Genomic DNA, 17,232 nt, shown 5'->3' with positions numbered 1-17,232 from the left:
ATTTTATCATTGATTTGTTCTGACAAGTACTTGGGGGCTCTAAGAAAAATTCTAAAAAATTCCCTAATTAATAGAATTGAACTTTACGCCAGTTGTTAAAGTCTCCATCCCTTCTCATGCATTAACCTGCTAAACTGTCCTTTCCTCATCACGAACTAAGTCAGTGGTCTTGGCTTTCTGTTGCAAGGATACTGAGTAAAATGGCAGCTGTTGCTGATTTATGTTAGGGCCAGTCATACTTGGAGATGCATTTAAAATAACTGGTATTTCCTAAATTGTATTTTAAATTGTGTTAAATATCTCTTCTCTTTTTAAAGTAAATGTCCATTTAGCCATCTCAGACGTTAAGGCATTCCATTTTTTCTTTATTTGTGGCTCGTTGCAAACCAGACCAGATAAATGATTAATGCAGCTGTTGAACAATAGGGAATGAATTTCTCTAGCTTTAATTCTTTTTTGAAGCCATTGCACAAAAATATTTTCTGATGTGAGCAAATTCAGTTTGTCTGGCAAATGAAAGCAGAGGAGACAGGCCTAGGGGTCATGGGACGTATGTTAAGGGCAGCTGGGGTTTAAGAGCTGGACTGTCAATGGCTGGAGACTGAGGGAAATAAGTGTGTGTATGTGTGTACACAGAGGGAAGGGGATTTGCTTTAGAGAGTGTGTGTGTGGATGTGGATGTGTGTATACATAGCGGGAAAGAGGGTTGATTTCTTGGCTGGAGGCAGAAGTCTAGGGTAGGGATTGTGGGGGATATCAGATTGACAGATATAGGAGGGCAGAAGGCCTTGAAGTGAAAAAGAAAATGGAAGACCTCTTGGCTCTATGTAGGATTGCTGTGACGGGGGCGATTCCAGTATACCTCCTAAATAACAACTCCTCTGTTTCCAAAATGAAAGGCCCGTGGACAGAATTTCCTGTTTAACTGCAAGTACTGAACTCAATTCCCAGAGGTTAGGGAGGCTCCAGGGCCTCGGCTCAGGTGAAGAGTGTGGCTTTGTTACCTCTTTCTTTTTAAGCTCTCGGGAGATTGTCTCCTTGCTTAGGTTTCAGAGTAGCAGCTGTGTTAGTCTGTATTCGCAAAAAGAAAAGGAGTACTTGTGGCACCTTAGAGACTAACAATTTATTTGAGCATAAGCTTTCGTGAGCTACAGCTCACTTCATCGAATGCATCCGATGAAGTGAGCTGTAGCTCACGAAAGCTTATGCTCAAATAAATTTGTTAGTCTCTAAGGTGCCACAAGTACTCCTTTTCTCCTTGCTTAGTGTTTAGTGCATATTTTTAAACATGATCGTGAAAGGGGATGGAGCGGAGTGGGAAGGTTCTGGGCCCACACAGGATCTATCTAATGGCAACTCCACAGAAACCATCTAAATGTTGAGGTCCTAGGTAGAATGCTGCCTTTACAGAAAAAAAGTTCTGCTTATGATGTAACGGGAGAAAAATCCATTTGAGAGACTGGCGCATGGAGGGGGTTCCAGAGTGACGCTGTCAGCCAGCAATGGGGCTGCATCAGAGGGACAGAAATTCTTATTCCCTTTGTTGTCATTTTGAGCCATAAATGATAAATCAATCTGCTGACGTGGGCTGGGCCAGGTTATCAGGTGGACCAGGCAGAAGAGGGAGGGAACAACCACAAGCTCAAGAAGCTAAGCTTCAGGTGTTAATAAACATTGCTTCAGACTTCTTCAGCGCTCATTCAGTAATAACCGCGTCCCTGCTGTGCTTGTCAATACATCAGTCAAAGCTCTACACCCGCTGTGCTGCAGCGACAGCATGCAGGTGAGAAGGGCTCTGATGTGCCCTGCTGCTGACAGTCAGAAGCCCTTCCGAATACTGACTTAGCCCATATGCCACTAGCTGGGGGTTCTGTGGCTTGTTGGTGGAAATGGACAGCACCTTGCAAAAATGAAGGTGAGGAGCTGCTGTTTAAAAATGGGTGTAAACCAGAGGAAAAAGGCATGTGACATTTCCACCTGCAGCCCTGTCTCTGGGCTCCCAGGCAGTAATGCTGGGAAGCCGCTAATCTCTCTCTCAGCAGGAAGTGCGGCTTGGGGCTGTAGCCTAGCAGGAAATAGCTGGAAAACCAGGCTAGAGGGTATGACTTGCATTAGCGGAAAAATAACCCCTGTTCTAACTGTAAAATATACTCAAGTGGGGGGGATGGGTGCAACTCAGGTGTGCCTCCCACCCCCTTAATGTATTATCTGCTTTCTAGTCACATAAATCCCTTCTTTGTCTAAACCGGAGGAGCCCCGGGAGGTAGATTGTGCTGCTTGTTTCTAGCCAGGGAATTTGTCAGGTAATAGTCGCCTTCTTGCAAATGGAACCTTGTTGAAATGTGACTCGATGGACTCTAGAAGTCCTGTCTCTAAGAAGGTCTTCTGGGCAAAAGTTCAACGCACATGGAGCCTTGGCTCAAGGCCATTCTCCACATCCACTGTTGATGGACTGGGCGAGGGCAGCTTTGCCAAGTTGTGGGCACGTTTGTCTGATGAGAGCTCTCACTCTTGGCCGTGCTTCCCAAGATCCAGGGCCTGGCTGGGCTTCAAAGCCTCCCCTCTTGGCGAGGTTCACTGCTCTCTCAGGTGCTGACAGTTTGTGAAATGTTGCTTTGAGGAAAAAGCCACGCTCAAGACCGAAGAATGCAGAGTTCGATGCGGCGTTCCACTTGAAGTGGTGTCCAGGGCCAGCTGTTCCCTGCCATCCCAATGGAAATGATTTGCAGTTGAAGTTGATCTTTCCAGTCCTCAGAGAGAGAGAGAGAGAGAGAGAGAGAGAGAGCGCGCGTGAGAGGGGTGGGGTGGGGTGGGGGGTAGATGTGTACGTTTCTTGGATGTGAGGATGCTTCAGAGTAAACATTTGTGGTGGGGTCAAAGCAGGTAACCCATATGTTAAATGTCACAGAATATAAATCCATTAAGGGTTTTTCATGCATGTTCAATGCCCTGGTTGACCAAAATATCCCATCTCCACCTTCTGCCGCAGAGGTGGTTGCATTGCTGGATTTCTGTGTGTGTAGTTGTAATCCTTGGGGAAGAAAGTGTTTTTATAATAATAATGTAAGATCCTCCACCAACAACGAGATATCTTAGACATCTCCTGCCATGTGAGTGTTTATAATACCTATTGGGCTGTACTGAGGTGGTTCTGTGGCAAGTGATAGCACTGACCTTTCACAAGCATTCTTGCCCTTGATTGGGTCAAAATGAAGTGAGTTTGCTAGGCCTCAGTAGCTCCTCAAGGAAGCTGATCCCCACAGATTAGAGAAAGATCACACTGAAATAGAATCCATCTCAAAATATGTGTGCTGTGCTCATTGGTCTGGTGACAGCATGCCTCACCAGACCTATAGCACGCCTACTTGGGAAAGAGTCAGCAGCAGGCATCACAGTCAGGGCTGGCGTGTGTTGGCCGAGCTTTAGGGCTCGGTTAATTCATGGTTTCATGAGCACGAACTCTACACAAACCAACAGTTAAAAGCTCTGGTATTGTGCTGCGTCCTGTCTGCCGAGCTGGGAGGGGCAGTTCCTACTGGAAAACAAAGCACAGCACAGCAGAGAGGCCCCTACCATGTATATCTGCCTCGTCTCAGGGTCAGTAGGCTTCCTTCATTTGTGAGCTTACCTTTGCTCTGGTTCTTTCTCCAGCTGGACGGAGAGGGAGATATGGGCCATTTTTGGATCCCTCCCTCGGAAGAGCATATTAAAGACATTTCCTTTTTCTTTGTAAGAGCGGTGCTTAGCTGCCTTGCTTAAGGAAGCCCTGAATTAGCCTGTTCCATTTGGGAGAAGCACTTAGACCTGCCAGCATTTGAAATGTAGAAATCAGATCTTTCAGGGAAGGGAAATACACACACCCCTTTGTAAGTGCATTGAAATGCCATGTGGTCTAAGAGCTTGAGGTAACATGGTCCATGTGTCTCCAGATAAGGACTTACCTGCCTATGGTAAATCAGGATGACTGGTGCTGGGACGTAGAGAACATGCAGTGATACCCAGTGTCTTTCCTGTTCTCTTCAGGAACCTGGCCCCGCTAAGATGGCTGTGACCAGTAGCAACATTCCTAATGCAGAGAAGGTCCCCACTACCAAGTCCACACTCTGGCAAGAAGAAATGAGGGGCAAAGATCAACCAGATGGGAGCAGTAGCATCAGCCCAGCCCAGAGCCCCATACAGAGCCAGGCCATGCTTGCCAGCTCCTTGAAGGAACCTATGTTGGAAAGTAAAGAAGGTAAGGACCAGAGGGATGCTGGCACTGGTTCCTGTTCTCCTCTACCCTGGCAGCATTCGATACCTGATTGGGGGGGAGCTTTCTTCTTCACCCTGAGGTTGTGCTGTGTAGTGACTGGAGCAGGGCCTGGGAGATGAAACTCCTATGGCTTGATGCTCAGAAACTGCTGAGTACCTGCAACTTCAGGAAGTCCATGGGAGCAGTGAGCAATGTCACTTCCTGGCTCTGCCACAGCCCCAAGAGATTGTTGATCAAATCACCCCAAACGCTTCTGTGCGTTAACTTACCCCTCTGAAAGGTGGATCTAATTAATACCTTACCTACCTCACAGGGATGTTGTGAAGCCTACTGTTTAAGTGCTTTGTTATCCTTTGATGGAAGATACTTTCAAAGTGCAAAATGCTATTATTAATGGCTGATTAACCCCAAGTTGTTACTAGGACTGGAAGGTTTTCCTGCAGCAGTTTGAGTTTATTACATAGATGTCTTGACTGCAGTGGTGTGGCTCTCTTAATGGGACCTAGTCAAAAAGTTTGGTCTAAATTTGCTTTTATTAAAAACATGAATATAAATGGTTTCTTGTCTTTGTGTATTATGATTTCAGTGTTATGGGTTTTTTTTTTTTTTTTGAACAAATGTAACAGTTCCCCTACTGGTTTGGAAACCCAACTGCCTGTTAGTATCTAAGATCCCACAATTGCCATAGAGAAACCGAAAGAAACTGCACTGTTGATGATGAAAGTGATATTATTTACATTGAGGCAGTGCCTGGGTAGGCACAGTCATGGACTAGGGCTGATTTCATTGTCCTGAAATGAGTGAAGTGCAAAATGAGGAAGAAACTGACATAAGTGGTGAAAAGAAAACTAGAATCCCCTCCTGTCGTGTCCTCTCCCCCCCCCCATTTTTAATGTTTTAATCCAATGGGAATGGCTCAGCGCATTGTCAGCCTACAAAGATCTGAACTCTTGCGGCATTTCCTAGGGTGGTACCTGTGGGGGCATGGGGGAGAGAAGGAGGAGATAACTGTGAATAATGGGATGAAATTAAGAAAGGGGGAAAATCTGGATAAAGTACTGGAAGGCAGAGGTAAGGAGGATGGGATGACCTCACCGGTCTTTCCCACCTCTAACAGGTGCGATTCCAAGGCAAGGAAATTTCCTTTGAAATAAATGAGCTTTTGAACAGTGATCGTCCCTCTTTATACTAGCCACTGAGTGATTCCCAAATGTTTCACTATGGCAGCCCACCAACTGCATTTTGTCTTAATTTGCAACCCGCCCAGGGTCCTAATGCATGGAGAGCAGGGAGGCAAAATCAGAGGCCAGCTTCCTTTGCTACTGCCTCCTCCTCGCCCCACGAATGGGGCACCGGCCATCCACAGCAGCCCTCTCGGCCCAGTTCCGTGGGACAGGAGCACTCTCACTGCAGAATGAGTGTGGGGTGGGCTTGCTATCCAACCCCTCTTCCTTCCCCCACCCCCCACGCCCTCTCAGTGGTCTCCCCTCTGGACTGGGCCCATGACTTATGAACAGCTTTCCAGTGGGTTGCAGCCTACCCTTTGGGAAATAGTGCCCTAATGAATACATGCCTACAGTTGGTCCTGTTTTATTGCCAGGCACTGGGGCGCTGCTTCCTCCTTCCAACCCTATATCAGGGCAGCTGTTTACATTTTGTCTCCTCTGATTAGTCCATGGACGCCTCCCATGTCTGCTGTATTGTTCTAAATGAAACAATAGAGACCTGGGCTTTTTTCCTGCTTTGTATTATGTGTTCCCCTTGGATAAATCGGGGGTGGAGGGAAAAGCTGAGTTTGTTGCATGTTCTGAGCGGCTAGCTAAAGCGATTGCTTTCCTCCTTGCTCTCTTGGGATTAGCTAATGGAAGAAGACTGCTCCCTTTGTGTCTCTCTGATTTAGCTGGTGTCAGCAAAGCCCTGTTTTTGATGAATCAATAGGCTTTTGCCCTTGACACCTTGGGATGTGGTGATTGGGCGAGAGAGAGAAAGTGTGCGCGCGTGTGTGTGTGTGTGTGTGTGTGTGTGTGTGTGTTACCTCTACAGATGCTGCTTTTCATTCACTCGTTTTCTGGTTGGAGAAAACAAAATAATTTACCATCCAGCTTATGATCTTCAGAATGGATGGGAAAGTTGCTGCTGGATGTAGACCTCTCTGCTGCCTCTCCTTCTTCCCTGCACGTGTGCGTGTATCCATACACACCTACTAACCAGCAGGTCAAGTCTGCCTGGAACAAAATGATTTTCTCCACATTCCAACCTTCACATGGAGAATCTTCTAGAGGCCAATAATTCAGGAAGTGCAGTGGTGATTAGATGCAGACTATTTTGGCCCTTGAAAACAAATGCTCGTGCACAATTTTGTGGGAGTGTGAATGCAAAATGGGAATTGTTCTTTGTGCCCTTTGTAGCAAGAAGCTTCAGTGTGAAGGGATTCCCCTTTCCTTAATGCCTTTGTCTGTGCTGGCATGGAGGCTGATGATCACTAACTCACTCTGGCAAAAGGATGCATACAGCTGTTTTTCATCTCATTCAAATGGAGGGCCTGACACCCGAATTGCAATGTGGCCTTAATGCTCTCCTAGCTCCCCATTTTTTCTGGGGAGGAAGAAATGAAGAGCTGTTGATGGAGCCACGCTTCCTCCAGCTGTTAACACACTCTCTTGTTCCCCTCTCCTGACCTTCTCCCTTTACTGTAATCAGATACCACCAAAGTTGATTTTGCTTGTGATTAGGAAATGCATTGGTGTTTGCTGGCTGAACCTCTGAGCTTCCTTCTAATATATACAGGTACAACTTGTTGAGAAGCCTCCTCTTTATGTCTTAACAAAACACCCGCTCTTCCCTGTTCTTGTGTCCCTCCTCCAAGACTCTGTGGAGACAGACTGGTCAGATCATTGCGTGCTTGGACACAGAGAAATAAGGGGAGACTTTATTGGCCCTTCTGCAGTATGGCTGCTCCTGAACAGATGCGAGAAGCTGGCTGGGCACCTGATAGCATTCTGCAAGCTACATTCCCACCTGTTGTGGAAATCTCTGTTGCCATTGTCCAGTTTTTCCCTCTGTAAATAAGTCAAAAGCACCCATCCCACCTTATGTCTATTGGAGCTTTGCACGTGGCACCTATCGTAGGCTGTTCAGTAATCCAAGTGTGAAATGCTGGTGATTGGTGGTCCTAGTCGACCTCCAGCAGGTCAGTCTCCACATCACAAAAACCCTGTTCTTACCATCACCCTTTCTGGCAGTTCTGGGCACAGAAGCCAAAGATGCAATGGATCCTGAAACTGAACTTCCGGTTTCCCTCCAGAGGTGGGTCTTCCAGGTCAGGTTTGTGTCTGGGTCCATAGGCTCTGTAATGCTGGTAATTCAATGCAGCTGTTTCCCCTTCTGTGGAGGCACGGCAGTTTGTCTTAAAATCCTCTTTTATATAAATGGAGGAGAGGCTAAATCAAGTTTGGGACCAAGCGTAGTAACCTCCACCCAACTCCTTCCCCTTGTTTTCTGTTCCGTTTCTTAGATGAGAGCTCCATGAACGGTGACCGGATAGACTGTGGGCGGAAGGCGCGTGTTGAGAGCGGTTACTTTTCCTTGGAGAAGACCAAGCAAGACTCGAAGTTGGAAGAGCAGCAGCTGCCACCTCCACCATCCCCTCCCAGCCCCAGCACCCCGCACAACAGGTACAGTTACCCCAAATCACCCTTCCAGGAGCACAGCCACCCCTTTCCCTCCCCAGGTACCAGCTCAAACAACCGAATGGTTTCCAGCTACTCACTGAACTCCCTGGATTCAAAGAGTACTTACCCCACGTGCAAGGACTCCAGCAGCAGAGACGGGGGAAGGGGAGCTGAAAGAACGGACCACTCCCTTTCCTTCAAAGCCAGTCGGCAGTACGCCACCCTGGCCGATGTTCCCAAGGCCATTAGGATCAGTAACCGGGAGGCCTTCCAGGTGGAGAGGAAACGGCTGGAGCAGAGGACCCGGGCCCGCAGCCCTGGAAGGGAAGAGGTGGCCCGGCTCTTTGGCAACGAGAGAAGGTAAGGAGCCAGTGGTGGTTCTGTTTAACTCATTTGACCATGACCACATGGTGGTGCTTGCTCTGTTAGTAAATCAGCGGCTGCTGGGACTGATGGCCCTTCATAGCCCATTGTAGAGGAAATTATTTATTTGGACGATTATAGTCCTGAGCCCTCCTCCCTTAAAACAGGTACTTAACTGGTGATCATCTCTCCTCCTTTGAATCTATTAAATGGACTGGGAGGGAATTCTGATTGAGCCATGCCACTTTTTATGGATCCGATGGTGTGAGGTAATCCATGCTTAACAGCTCTCTCTTGTCGCCCATCCCCAGCCAAAGATATTTGAGTGAACTCCCAGCTGCCCAAAGCAGGGGGCATTGAGCCAGTGCAAAGAGATGCCTCAAATTTGTACCCAGGCCATCTTTCTGAGTCTCCGTTATTTTCCAGACTCCCCTTCACTCTCAACTTCATATACAGGTCATTCCTGTAGCCACCGGGAAGCGCTCCTGATGTGGGCATAGCTAGGATATCCACTCAATGTTAACCAGCGAAGGATGTGATCCCCACCAGTGCTGTGTTAGCACAGGTTACCGATGGTTCTCAGCAGATCCTTCTCTTGGGGTAGTAGGCTGGACCTTCCTCCAGTAAGCTGCCATGTGATGCTCTGTAGTACCTCCCTTCTCCTCCACCCTAGCTCAAGTGGCAGCTGGCACCATTAATTAGAGTATTTCTATAAACTGTGTTGGGGCCATGTATGTTATTGTAATGGTCTGATGAGCTAAGAGAGAGGTTTCAAAGTGTCACAGTGTTAATCTTGGAGAGAGAGGAGTTGGCTGCCACTGATGCAGAACTGAGTGGGTGGCAAAATAGCTTAGTGGAGAAGGCTTTGTGTCCTGTGCACACACTCAGTTTTTCTGGGTTTAAGGCCCAGTGGGGAGGAAGAATAGATTTAACTTGCCCTGAAAAAGCCCCATTTATGTGATGACTGTTGAGTAAGTCATGAGACAAGGGCGCTGGGCTAGAGGGCTGATTGTCAGTCTGATTTGCTTGCACTTGGGTTCCTGCAGGCATGTTCGCTAAGCACTTGTGGTTTGCTTTTCACATCCCCTGGAGGACTGTTTTCACGCTGGCCCAAAATTAATGCAGGCATGAAGCTGCACTGCAAAGCACAGCAGCTGCTATTGCACAAGCAACACCGCTTTGCACTTGTGTGTGTTCCACTTCATTTAGATTTGCAACTGAACCGTATGTGTCTAACCTGTGCTCACCCAAGCAGTGTGTAGCTTTGCTGCCTGGCTGCAATCTTGGGTGGAGGACGGGACTCAGAGACAGCAATATCTTGGCTTTCTTCTCCCACCTGAGGATATAGTCCTTTCTGTGTCTGGCAAAAAAGATGCTGTGCTTGCCTCCTGAGGACCCCATCCTGTTACACTGGGTGGAGAAAGAACAGTATTTCTTGGTTTGTGAATTGAGTGTGTAACATGTCACCTGCTGGTAGTTGGCTTATAGCAGTGGCTCTCAACCTTTCCAGACTACTGTACCCCTTTCAGGAGTCTGATTTGTCTTGCGTACCCCAAAGTTTCACTTCACTTAAACTACTTGCTTACAAAATCAGACATAAAACACAAAAGTGTCACAGCACACTATGACTGCCAGACATCTTACTTTCTCATTTTTACCATAAAATTATAAAATAAATTGATTGGAATATAAATATGATACTTACATTTCAGTTATAGTTTATAGAGCAGTATAAACAAGTCATTGTATGACGTTTTAGTTTGTACTGACTTCGCTAGTGCTTTTTGTGTAGCCTGTTGTAAAACTAAGCAAATAGCTAGATGATTTGATGTACCCCCGGAAGACCTCAATGTACCCCCAGGAGTACATGTACCCCTGGTTGAGAACCCCTGGTTTACAGAATATTAAAAGGTCCACTACTACTGCCAGCTTAATAGTTCAGGTTTCAGAATAGCAGCCGTGTTAGTCTGTATTCGCAGAAAGAAAAGGAGTACTTGTGGCACCTTAGAGACTAACAAAATTATTTGAGCATAAGCTTTCGTGAGCTACAGCTCACTTCATCGGATGAATCCGATGAAGTGAGCTGTAGCTCACGAAAGTTTATGCTCAAATAAATTTGTTAGTCTCTAAGGTGCCACAAGTACTCCTTTTCTTAATGGTTCAGGTACTAGAGACTTGTGTGTTCTTTTGGAGCTGAAACTCCCAAGTCCTAGCCCCAGTGTGATGCTGCATAGCTGAAAGCAGTGATGTATGTGCAACTCCTGGATTCAATAGCTTTTTAGAGTGGTTACTTTTGAACAGCTAGTAGTGCCAGTTGGGGCGCTGGTGTGCAAATGTGTGTTCAAACCCAGTTTTAGGCATAGGGAGAGGGCATGGAATATCTGATGAGGGAGACAGGCATACAGATAACAGATACCTGGGAAAAGAAGGATCTCAGAGCTTCTGCTAGATATTGTCCTTTTTTTATTTCATCCCTGCTGATTTCTGGTTGGTGGGATGGGTTCCTCCTCCTCCTAGAGGCTACTGCACCCAGCCCCTTTGTTTCCTGAGCTCCTGAGGCTATTATACAGCAGCAGGAGATTGGATTTTATTGTGTCAACATTGGTGAAAACTCTCCTATGTTATGTCAAGTCAACTTATTGCCTTTATTTGAAGCGACTTTGCTCTGCCTAGCGTGTGGGGACAGATGAATGTCTCCTGTGCTCTTGGTTTTATTTATGTATTTTAAAAAAACATGCTTTAATAAACTCCCATCAGCACAATGACTGTGACAAGGGTGGGTGTCTTTTGTTTGATTTCTGAGGCTGCCGGAAAAAGATTTTAAGATAAACAAGTCTTTCACATTGTCGCTCACCATAATTCAGGGGCTGGTGGGCTAATGTCCTGTCAAGCCAGCCTACATTTTGTCATTACACAGATTGTGACAATAGCTCACTCAGAAGGGCTTTCTGTGATCAACCTTCCCCACACACCCGTCCCAATGTCCCTAAATTGTTTCCCTTTCCTCTCTGCCTCCTGCCTGCAATCAGGGCTGGGAGAGGGGTTGGGGGTGGAATTGTCAGCACCAACAGAGAAGGGTTGTGTTTGAGCAGTGATGAGGCAGCAGCTTTCCCTCCTCCCCTCCCTTTTATTTAAGAAGACATTCTCCAGTAGTGTAGGCCCCAAATCTTGTGTGTTTAAAAAGTTTTACCTAACCTTCTATAAAGAGAAGCATCTTCATGATTTGAGAAGAGGTAGGTTTCTGAGAGTGGGAGGGAAAGGTGATGGCACACTCTGACAGGGCAGTGTGGGAATGATCTCTTTTTTCATCAGTGTGTCAAGTCAGCTATAAATAGAGTGAAACTGGCAAGTTTCTAGTTTCACAGTTGAGGGGGAAAACGTAAAATAAATATAAACAAACACTATAAATGGTCATGGATGGGGAGTAGGTGTTTAAAATGCTCCAAGCTTTAATGATCTAAGATCATGATAGTGACAGATAATTGTTCCAAAATATTTAACTTGACAGTTTCCTCCCACAAAGATGGCAGATAAATGCATGAGAGAATTAAAGGCATGTGTATCCCAAACTAGTTGTTAAGATTAGCAATGATCTCTCCTGCTTTTGGGGGACAGAAAGGGAGTTATTCCCTTCTCAACAGCACAGCCCTTTCTGGCCATGTGTGAGGCTGGGAACAGGGCCTCCTTCAGTCCTCCTTGGCCAGAAAGGTAGTGCTTGGGAAGTGTATGGACACTGACAGGAAAGAAGAAAGGGGTTCCAAGAGGGTCATGTGGAGAAGCAGTAGTTGGGAGGAATACAAGTGTAATCCAGGGCTTTGAAAGAGAGTGCAGCCAGTTATAAATGACCTTCAGTCTCAGCTGGAGATGATCTGGGTGGTGTGGGTGGGAAAGGTCACATTTTCCCTGAGCCAGGGAACTTCAGTGTTTCAAATGTTCAGGTGGACTTGGTGGAGAGAGCTGGTTTAGCACTGCACTCAAAAATTAACATTTCCCGACTCTCCGCTTGGCTTGGCTGCTTTTTAATTTGATTTACTTAGTTTACATGTTTTTCTCTGCATTGAATCTGTGCCCTTTGAGATTGAGCACTTGTGCAACTTCACTTCTCAGACTGCAGGTGCCAGTTTTTCTTTGGTGCTTCAGAGCATTCTGAATGATCCTGTCCAGTAACTTTCTAACAGGTACTCCATCTCATTTTATGCTGGGAATTTACCTAGAATTATTCAACCCTCATGCGGACCCCAGTGAACTGCATCTCTTTGTCAAGCAGTGAAACCAAATGAATTTGCTAATGTTCTGTCAGTATTTTCAGCTTTTCCTCCCCTGCTTCCACCAATCCACTCCAAGGCTATATCTACACTAGGGACCTTACAGCAGGATAGCTGTACCGATGCAGCTGTGCTGCTTTAAGATCTCTCTTGTAGCCACTCTAAGCCGATGGCCCCATCAACATAATTAAATCACCTCCAAGGAGCGGCAGTAGCAACCACATATGTGTTGCCGACATAAATGGTAGTGTAGACATGGCCTAAATTATTGCATGAGGATTGAACCTCAAGACAGAAGAGCACTATACACTGATTTCCAGTAGCCCTAGTTAGGGCAGCCTCTCCTCTTAGCAGTCCTGTTTTAAAGATACTCACTCCATTTTTTTTATTATTATTATTTTAAGAGATCCTATATAAGTAATATAATCATAGTGAATGTTCAGGACTGTGTTTTAAAAGAATCCTATTGATTGTTTAGACCTAAATTTTAACCTCTGATTCATAGATGCTGGAACTAGGAGTTCTGGGGGGGGGGGGGGGGGCTGCTGCACCCCTTGGCTTGAAGTAGTTTCTATCATATACAGGTTTTACAGTTTGATTCAATGGCTCTCAGCACCCCAACTATACAAATTGTTCCAGTACCCCTGCTCTGATCCCTTTACAATTTTCTGTGGGGAGGGTCTGCCATATTCTAAATCTCTTCTTTATAAAGTGAACCCACCTTTTCTGATAAACTTTCAACAACACTATTTTGGTGCATCTCACACATAGTCAGTGTTTGAGCTCCCCTTGCTGGTCTGCAGTTATAAATTTGGTGTTTAATGCTGTGTCTACATCTCTGCACAGTCCAGCTTGCATTGCCAGTGAACAAAGAGAGAACAGGAAGTGAATTCAAGGCCCACAAGCTTGTTTCTTTAGCGCTGGAGACATAGTAAAATGGAAATTATATGAATACAACAGTCATTTGTCCCTGGTGCAGGTAACAGCCTGGGTCTGAGTCAAGTGTGGGTTGTGGCTTTTGTTGTTCTACATTCCTTTAGCTGAGTTCTGGGTGGATTTGGTAGCGCTTCTACTCGGTGTTGTTGGAATAGGAGCCCTTGCAGAGATGCTGTGCCCACAGATGCCGGAAAGGCTAGCTGGGCCCACAGACGCCGAAAAGGCTAGCTGAGCAATAAATATAGCCCAAGTGTCCTCCCAACCAGGTACAGGAATATGGGCATCTCTCTGGAAACCAGATACAGGACTGACCGAGAACAAAAAGGGTTTCAAGACAATGGTAGGGAATAAGCCAGGGGTCAACATACACTGAAATGTTGTTGTGTTATATGCAAGTGTTGTGTGTTACCGACCTCTTGCAATGAATCCTTCACCCTCAAACCCAGATCTCTGCTGGGTCAGATGGTAGATATGTGCAAGCAGGGTAGCCTCACCCAGTCCCCTCTGCCAGGTGCTGTGAAGCTCCATTCAGTTTGGGAGAGGAAGACTGGGCTCCCCATAAGATTTCATAACTCCTTTCCTCGTCCAGTGTCTCCCCTCCCTGACCTGAGTTCTCTTAGCTACCAGGGAACCCTCGGGCCCCAGGGCATTCTGCTTAACTCAAACCCCTTCCCTCCCCCCCCCCATGCCTTGGCATTCCACCTAATGATGCCTGTTCCCCCCCATGCCTTGGCATTCCACCTAATGATGCCTGTTCCCTATTCCCAGCTGCCACGGATTCTTCAGGCCTTGCTGTTCCACCACCTGACAGCTCCTTGGACAACTTTTGTGTGATGGTTCCTAAGTCGTTTCCCCACAAGTGACACATGCAGTCCATCATCCCCTACTCCCTCAAATACAATCTGTTTTACAAGCTCTTTGGAAACTGTTTAACCAGCTGGAGAAAGGAAATGACCCTTACTCACATTGCCTCCTGAGCTTCCTTATTTATTTCAGCCTCTGCCCTTACTGATACCAAGCAAGGAGCCTAGAGAGGGAACATGACCAGTTCCAGGTGGTAATATCTTAATTTATGCCCTGGATGAGCTGCTCCTGTAGGGGTTTGTCTACAAATACAGGATTTATGATGGGCAATTCTTGATATAGCAAAAATCTTACTGCCATCTAGTGAGAGAAGGCTTAAAGGTAACTGGAATTCAGATGTGATGACTAACCACAAAGCTCTGCTTCTTGGATTACCACAGTATCCTCTGAAACCATGATGTGGGCACTCCTTGTCTGTAGCTTGGAGTTTCATGAGGCATTCACTCTCCGTATAGTGTGTGTCATGTTAGTAATGATAGCACATTCCACTGCTACTCAGTGCTGATCTCTGCAGAGCTTTGAGGCCCTCTGATTGATTGGTGTTTACCCATGCTTGCTTATAACCTGCAGGGTTTTAAAGGAGATTCTTCTTACTGAGACCTGGTCTACAATACAGAGTTAGGCTGACGTAAGGCACTTACGTTGACCTAATTATGTCAATGTCCACACTACAGCCTTGCTCCCACCAACGTAAGTGCTCTCCTACACTGATATCATAACTCCAATCTTCACAAGAGACGTAGGGCTTATGTCGGTGTAGTTAGGGTGACGCAGTGTCCCTATAGACACAGTGGGTTACTTACATCGTCTGTTGGCTGTCATTCTTTTCAATTTCATGGCTCCCTGCTGGAATGTGAAATTGACAAGAAAGCCGGCTCACAGCTCAGGCTGTCACCTGGGGTTGGGAGGGGGGCTCCCCACTCCCAACTGGGCTGCCGACCGGGCTCCCTGGCTGCACCGAGGCTCACGGCTCGCTGCTGGGAACCCGGCAGCTCTCGGGCTTCAAGCGCAGAGCAGGGAGCCAAGAGGGTCAGCCTAGCTCCTGGCGGGAAGCTGCACATGGAGCTGAGAGCTCGGGCTCTCGGCCCCCCACGCTGCCCCTCTTAAGTCGGTGGAAGCACTCCTGGTGAGGATGCGCACCACCAACAGTTGTGTGGACATGAACTACCACAGTAGTTACTGTGTTTCAGAGTAGCAGCCGTGTTAGTCTGTATTGGCAAAAAAGAAAAGGAGTACTTGTGGCACCTTAGAGACTAACAAATTTATTTGAGCATAAGCTTTCGTGAGCTACAGCTCACTTCATCGGATGCTGTTACTGTGGTGACTGTAAGTTGACGTAATATAGGTCAGCTTAAGTTTGTAGTGTAGACATGACCCATGTCCTAAATTCTACCCTCCTCTGATTACGGGAATTGGGACCTGCTATGGAATCATAGTTGCATGTTTGCTGAAATATTTCTCCCTCTTTTCAATAAATCACAGAGCTGCCCTGAAATTGCAGACAAATTGTACTGATGGATTTCTCTCAGACACCTTCTCTGTGTCTTTGAGTCTTAGAAGTGAGTGTCGTCCCCCTGCAACCCCAATGCGTTACACCTTTGCTTTGTAAACAGAGGTTACTCACTCCTTCCTTTCATTTTATTTATTTTTTTCCTTGTAACAATCCTCCAATGTTGTGCATCCCTTGGGGTAATTCCCTTTCCTGTCTCTCTGAAACACTCTCACAATCTCTCATGCAGCTAAATAATAAATGAATACAACAAAACTCTTCCCTATCAAAGAAAATCATTTTAATTATAGATTTTTGTTGTCAGTCTTTGTAGCTCCCCCTTTACTTTCACTTTAACTCAATTCTGTGGCTTGTGTTCAGTGGCATGGAGCAGATTAACAGCTTGCATGGAAGATGAGCTCCCTAGGACTAGCTTAAGAGTTGAGAGAATACTGAATGACACCACATCTCTTTAAATACTTCATACCTGCTTTGAAGCTTGGAGCCGATGTTCGTAGGGGCAGGTTCTCTCTCAGGTGCCCATGTGTAGCTGTCATCCGCCTGGGATGAACAGAGAATGGATTAATCTCAGCTCTCTCACACACTCACCGTGTCTTTCTCAGCCACTGCAATACCTGTCTTGAAATATTTAACCAATGGAGGGAGCAATCTAATGATAACAACACTGGGTTCTTTGATTTGGTTGCTATGATTCTCTTCCCCCCTCGCCCTTCCGCCCAACCTTTGGTAATGAATTCTTGGGATGATTTTGCTTTGATTTATTTATATAGAGAGATATAGATGTATATTTTCCTTTTCCGTTCATTCATTTTCCAGCCTTGTTTTCTTCCAGGTCTTGTTGCTCTCCTCCACCTCCTCCTGTGTTGCTGTGTGACGTGTCCTTTATTCCACCTGCTTCGCTACCATCTCATCTCAATCTCAAGCCGTAGACAACTCGATGGTGCAGCCCCTTTCATGAGAAATCAACTTGCTTTTGGTTTTTTGGTTTTGTTTTTAATTTTCTTCAGAACTTCACCTGAAAGGGAAGAGACAGTGTTAATTTATGGGTCTCTTATTCCATGCTAAACTGAGTCCGAGAGAGAGGGCTGGGCGGTGAAAGGGGCACTGTTGGGTTAAAAATCAAGTATGCAAAGAAATTCCCCTTACCTGTTTTACAAAAGATTAGGCCCCAATCCTGCAGGCTGCATTGTGTGAGAGTACCTCTGCACCTATATGGGGCTTTAATTGGTCTCTACAAGGGTGCAGGATTCTAGCCTGCAGCTTTCAGGATTGGGGCCTTAGATGGTTCAAATGGAGTGAGCTATTTCTAAAATCTGATTGATTTTAAAAGACTGTCCTTACTGATGTTGTCTACGTTTTGCACTTTCTTTA

The 17,232-nt window shown here is 46.2% G+C and overlaps 1 protein-coding gene across 7 annotated transcripts in view; it reads left to right on the top strand.

The window, feature by feature from the left end:
• Window positions 1-17,232, top strand: part of LOC119862310 (myosin phosphatase Rho interacting protein) — a 170,926-nt gene that overhangs the window by 104,821 nt on the left and 48,873 nt on the right. For 4 of the 7 annotated variants that reach the window (XM_043493433.1, XM_038418815.2, XM_043493434.1 and 1 more), the window contains exons 6-7: window positions 4,024-4,234; window positions 7,767-8,283. In XM_043493433.1, the coding sequence (XP_043349368.1) occupies window positions 4,024-4,234; window positions 7,767-8,283 (728 nt within the window). The remainder of the gene's footprint in view (window positions 1-4,023; window positions 4,235-7,766; window positions 8,284-17,232) is intronic. The other 3 variants (XM_038418822.2, XM_038418824.2, XM_043493435.1) reach the window with 1 other exon arrangement.

Source organism: Dermochelys coriacea, chromosome 10, assembly GCF_009764565.3.
Source record: "Dermochelys coriacea isolate rDerCor1 chromosome 10, rDerCor1.pri.v4, whole genome shotgun sequence".
In the NCBI taxonomy this organism is placed as follows: domain Eukaryota; kingdom Metazoa; phylum Chordata; order Testudines; family Dermochelyidae; genus Dermochelys; species Dermochelys coriacea.
The sequence above is the reverse complement of the archived record's forward strand: the minus strand, read 5'-3'. Positions and strand labels throughout refer to the sequence as shown.